The sequence below is a fragment of the Monoraphidium neglectum genome (assembly GCF_000611645.1).
Source record: "Monoraphidium neglectum strain SAG 48.87 unplaced genomic scaffold scaffold00779, whole genome shotgun sequence".
Taxonomy (NCBI): domain Eukaryota; kingdom Viridiplantae; phylum Chlorophyta; class Chlorophyceae; order Sphaeropleales; family Selenastraceae; genus Monoraphidium; species Monoraphidium neglectum.
Genome location: NW_014012849.1, coordinates 1 through 5,147, shown reverse-complemented (window position 1 = coordinate 5,147; position 5,147 = coordinate 1). Strand labels below are relative to the sequence as shown.

Here is a 5,147-nt window from a genome sequence, read left to right as displayed (position 1 = left end):
GCCATGCCAGGTCAGCACGGGGGGGGGGGGGGGGGGGGCTCCAGGGGAGCCGGCGCGCGGCGTGGGGCCGTGCAGGGCCGGGCGCATTGCTTCATGGGGCCGCGCGTCGCGGCCGGTCGTTATGCCAGGCGCGGGCCGCCTCGGCGCGTCCAGCCCTGCTGTCTCCTTGTTGTCCCTGCATCTATGCACCTAGCTGTCTGTGGCCGCTGCAACTTCCCAAGACCCAAGCGACTCTTCGCACCTAACCATGCCTGATGATGTCGGAATGCATCCCCGGTGCAGGACACTCCCGCCGTGAAGGCGCCCTACACCGCGGCCGTGCGCGTGCCCGCAGCCCTCACGGCCCTCATGAGCGCTGTGCCCCAGGACGCCGGCGCCGGCGCGGGCGAGGGCCTGCCAGGCGTGGACGAGGGAGCTGCCGCGACGGAGGGCGAGGTGCGGGGACGCTTTCGCCACTGCTGCCGGATCGCAGTGGGCGCGTTGTGTCATGAGTGTGGTTGGTGCGTGCAGCTCGTCCCGTGCCACAGCCTCGTTCGTCCAAAACCCCTCCTCTGCCCCTCCAAAAAATCATCATTCTGCCACCCATTCCCTGCTCTCATTGCAGAAATCACAACCCACGCCAGCAACCCCCAACCCGCAACCACCAACACCCCCTCACATCCCACTCGCACCCTGCTCAGACTTCCCCACCCTCTCCCTTCTTGCCCTCCCCCTCATCGCCCCCATGCTTGCAGCGCCGCACCTTCTATTTCACCCAGAAGGTGCCCATCCCATCATACCTCATAGCCCTCGCGGCCGGGCAGCTGGAGAGTCGCGAGATATCCCCCCGCACGCGTGTGTGGAGCGAGCCCAGCGTGGTGGATTCGGCCGCCTACGAATTCGCAGAGACGGCGCGCTTCCTCGACGCGGGTGGGCGGCGCATGGTGGCTTTGTCTTCTGCTTGGGCGCTAGATTGACAAAAGTCAACTTGGTTGCAGGCAGCTTGAGCCAACAGCAATATGGCAGCCCGATGCACGGGCGTTGATCAGCCGCCGGCGCCGCTCCTGCACCCGCCGCTGGCACTTAGAGCAGCCACCATCGCGCATTCACGTGAAATTGCCGCTGCCGCGCCTCGCCGCACGCGCGCGCGCCGCGCAGGGGAGTCCATCGCAGGGCCCTACGTGTGGGGTCGCTACGACCTGCTGCTGCTGCCGCCCTCCTTCCCCTACGGTGCGCGGCGTGATGGCATGCCCGGGGCCGCTGCATGCTGCTGCATCCCTGTGCAGCTGTTCAGGCCTGTGTGCTCCCAGCCGCACCGATTCTGCCTAATCGCAGCCGCTGTGCCGGTTGCTCCTCTGTCTAGGGAACAGTGTTTGTGCGAGCACCTCCCTGCCCTGCCCCTGCTCCCAAATGCAAAGGGTTAAACCCAAATCCCACCCCCTGAACCTCGAACCCCTGCCCCAAACCCCCGCACGCCCCATCCCTCCCGCCGCGCGCCAGGCGGCATGGAGAACCCCTGCCTCACGTTTGTGACCCCCACGCTGCTGGCCGGCGACCGCAGGCGAGGCCGCGGAAGGGGGAAAGGGGACTGCGCTGCGTGCCTGCAAGCCCCAGGGGCCCGAATAGGGATTCAAAGGCGGGGGTTGCAGATAGCTGCACCGTGAGCCGCTTTGGTGTCACGGCGGCGCGGCGGGCGGACGCATGACCCGGGCAGGGCGGTTTGATGGCCATGGACCTCGCCAGCGCTGGGGCGCAGCGCCGACGCAGCCACTCCGCGCGCATCGTCGCTGCGCAGCCTGACCAACGTGGTGGCTCACGAGATCGCACACAGCTGGACGGTGGGCAGGCGTGGATGGGTTAGGGATCGAGGGTTGAGGGTTTAGGGCGGAATCGGTCGGAGCAGCTACTCATGAAACCCGCGGGGCAGCAGAGTCAGAGCGCGGGGCGCTGAGCGACGGCCAGCACACTCGCGCGTGTGAGAGCAGCTCGGACAGCCGCCCGGCCTGTGGCGCGAGACGCGCCCCCGTCCCACCGCCACCCCTTTCCTTGGAGCATGCTGCGATTTGACCCACTCTGCATTTGACTGCCCCTGGCGCCTGGTGGTCCTTGGTCTCTCATTTGCCCCGGCCCTCTACCGCTTGCTCCCCATCCTCTCCAGGGCAACTTGGTCACCAACGCATCCTGGGTGGGTTCTTCAAATTGCTCAGCGCCGCCTGATACGATACGACCCTGTCGGCCCCTGCTCTGCACCGCCTTTGCGTCTTGCGGCCGCCATCGCCGTCGCTGCTCGGCGGGTCGACGTGCGGATGCAGAAATGCAGGGTACGCCCCTCGTTGCCTGCCGCTGCTGCGCCGGTCTGGTGCCCCGCAGGCCGACTTTTGGCTGAATGAGGGGTGGACAGTGTTCTTGGAGCGGAAGATCTTGGGACGCCTGCAGGTTGGAGGGACACGCGCATGCACATGTGCGCGTGCACATGTGTGTGTGTGTGTGTATGTGTGCGCGCGCGCGCACATGTGAGCGTGTTAGGGTTGAGTGGCCGAGATGGCACTGCTTTAGCCACTGCTTTAGGGTTGGGCTGCAACACCTGGCGTGTATGGATACACCTGTCCCTCGCACCCGCACCACTGATGCGCGACCATGTGCGCCGATCGTACCTGTTCGTGGCCAGACCAGGCCGATAGCATGCCGCAGCGCACCCATGGCTCCGCCGTGGGTGAAGCCATGTCAAGCCTAGCAGGCTGCCGCCTGCATCTGCCCGCAACTGCTGCGTCGCTTCACCTGCCCCCTCCCCCCCTTCCCGCCCTCCTACCGCGCTGCAGGGCGAGAAGGCGCTGCAGTTCAACGCGTCCAGGGGTGCCATGTCCCTGCAGGAGGAGGTGGCGCGCATTGGGTGCGCGGCCACGGGACCACACACTTGTATGTGTGTTTGATCATGTTGCGCGAAGGGCTGGCGACGGAGGGGGCGGGCGGCTGGTTGACCCCGCCTTGACGCACAAAGGGGCCACACAGCAGCACAGACGTCCGGGCTCCTTGCCGCGCGGCACCCATGCACGCGTGCATGGGCGCCGTCCGCGCCGCGTGCGGCCGCCCGCCCTTTCGCTCGGACCCGCCCCGACCCTGGCGCCCATTCCCCCTTCCCTTCCTCCCCCGTCAGCCCCGACCACAATTTCACCCGGCTGGTGCCAGACCTGTCTGCTGGGGAGGACCCTGACGACGCCTTCTCACGCGTACCCTACGAGAAAGGGTGGGCGCGGCTTCTAATTGGGGAGTGGGGGCCAGGCGTCATTGACGGGGTGGTCTTGTGAGGGTTGGAGGGGCTGCGGGTGCGCCTGCGCACAGCGCGCGGGCCCCTCGCGCCAGGCTCCCCGCTGTTGTGCGGCCAGCAAGGCGGCACCGGCTCAGCGCCCGTCGCCCTGCGGTTGAGCGAAAAGGCGCGACCCCAGGAGCCCTGCACCCTCCTGGCCCCTGCCCAGTCTCTCATGCACACAGCTTTGCACCACGCCTCACACAATTTGGTCCACCCAGGTTTTACTTCCTGTATTACCTCCAGGGGTTGGTGGGGGGCCCCTCGCAGTTTGAACCATTTGTGAAGGACTACCTGCAGGTCTGGAGGGGGGACGTCTCAGGTGTAATGCAGCGGTTTGCAGTCGGCAGCGATGTGCGGCGGGCTTGTGTTGATGTGTCCCCCTCTTCACGCGCATAGAAGTCACTTCTATGCGTGTGGACAGTCCACACGCGTGCGCTGCACCTGTGACATGCAGCACGCATTGCTTCCCACCTTGCCTCACATGCACATAAACACACACACACACACACACACACACACACACACACACGATGCACGCGCACACACACACACACACATGCTTACACACGCACACACACACACATACGCGTGCGCTTACCACCCTGATCCGCAGCACTTTGCGTTCAAGACCCTCACCAGTGACGACTTCAAGGCCTTCTTCACCTCCTACTACGCTGACAAGGCGCCCGACGCAGTCAGCAAGATTGACTGGTGGGCAGCCGACCCTCGGGTCACCCACCCGCTGCCAGGCTCGCCGCTGGGGGCTTCGGCAGGGGGTGGGAGCAGCATATCGGCCGTGGCGCGCTGCCAGTGGGGTCAGCGCGGTCGTCGCGGGCTGGGCCCCCCACGTGCGGCCGCGCTCCCGCGGTCCCGCTGTCCACAGTCGCTGCGCCGGGTCAAATCAGCCCCCCGCGACGCTGGTTTGCCGCCCTGCCCCTCCTCAACAGGGACGCGTGGCTGTATTCCCCTGGCATGCCGCCAGAGAAGAATGAGTACGACGACAGCCTGGCGGCCGCGGCCAAGGACCTGGCGGTTCGGTGGCACACTGGTGAGGGCCAGTGATGGGTGGCTGGGCCACTGGGTGGGCAAGTGAGATGGACAGGCAAGCGGTCGGGTGGATGGGGGCCGTGATGCGATGTTTTGGCTGATCCTGTACTGGCCCTGCAAGGGATCACAAGGAAATCCCCAATTCCGAGCCTTCCAAATGACGTAGCGGCGCCTTGCTTTGCAATGGCCCACGCGCCACCTCTGGTTGTCGACTCCTGCAGCTGACGTGTTGGGCGTGGGCGCGGAGGCGCCAGCCGGGGTCGGCGCGGGCGACATCCAGGGCTGGGGCAGCGACCAGGTGGGGGGCTGCGCGGGCGTAGGTGTGGGTGTGGGGTCAGGGCACGGGTTGCAGGTGCAGGGTCAAGGGTGGGGTGAAGGGCGGGCACTTCGCTTGTTGAAGTCGGGGGTTGGGGCGTGTTGCTGGCGGCGCGATGGGCTTTGCGTTGTGTTGCGGCCAGCCATGTCCATAACCACCATTGTGCGAGGCCCTCGCCACATGACATTGACATACTACAGCAATAAAGCGGTGCATGCTCAGTCATGCATGGCCCCCGGCCCCCACTGCTCATTTATTGCTTGTGCATCCGCATGTAGATCAACACAAAGGCTCTCGCGCACAGCTGGCTTACATGCACACACACGCACGCGCGCACACACATGCACATATACAAAACCGCGCATGCGCAGGCACACACACCTATACACACACATGCGCACATATTCATGCTCTCACACACACACACACACACACACACGCACACATGCACGCACACACACAAGACACACACCCTGACCTCCCACCAACCCCAACCCC

General features: G+C 65.6%; 1 protein-coding gene across 1 annotated transcript in view; it reads left to right on the top strand.

Moving 5' to 3' along the window:
• Positions 1–4,833, top strand: part of MNEG_5286 (leukotriene-A4 hydrolase) — a gene marked incomplete at both ends in the record, with an annotated part of 6,765 nt that extends 1,932 nt beyond the window's left edge. Inside the window, 14 exons of the mRNA XM_014046233.1 lie at positions 283–435; positions 735–909; positions 1,138–1,209; positions 1,480–1,576; positions 1,775–1,817; positions 2,138–2,164; positions 2,350–2,415; positions 2,799–2,869; positions 3,134–3,223; positions 3,505–3,583; positions 3,900–3,997; positions 4,234–4,334; positions 4,555–4,631; positions 4,819–4,833. Of these exons, the coding sequence (XP_013901687.1) occupies positions 283–435; positions 735–909; positions 1,138–1,209; positions 1,480–1,576; positions 1,775–1,817; positions 2,138–2,164; positions 2,350–2,415; positions 2,799–2,869; positions 3,134–3,223; positions 3,505–3,583; positions 3,900–3,997; positions 4,234–4,334; positions 4,555–4,631; positions 4,819–4,833 (1,164 nt within the window). The remainder of the gene's footprint in view (positions 1–282; positions 436–734; positions 910–1,137; positions 1,210–1,479; positions 1,577–1,774; positions 1,818–2,137; positions 2,165–2,349; positions 2,416–2,798; positions 2,870–3,133; positions 3,224–3,504; positions 3,584–3,899; positions 3,998–4,233; positions 4,335–4,554; positions 4,632–4,818) is intronic.
• Positions 4,834–5,147: the final 314 nt, after the last annotated feature.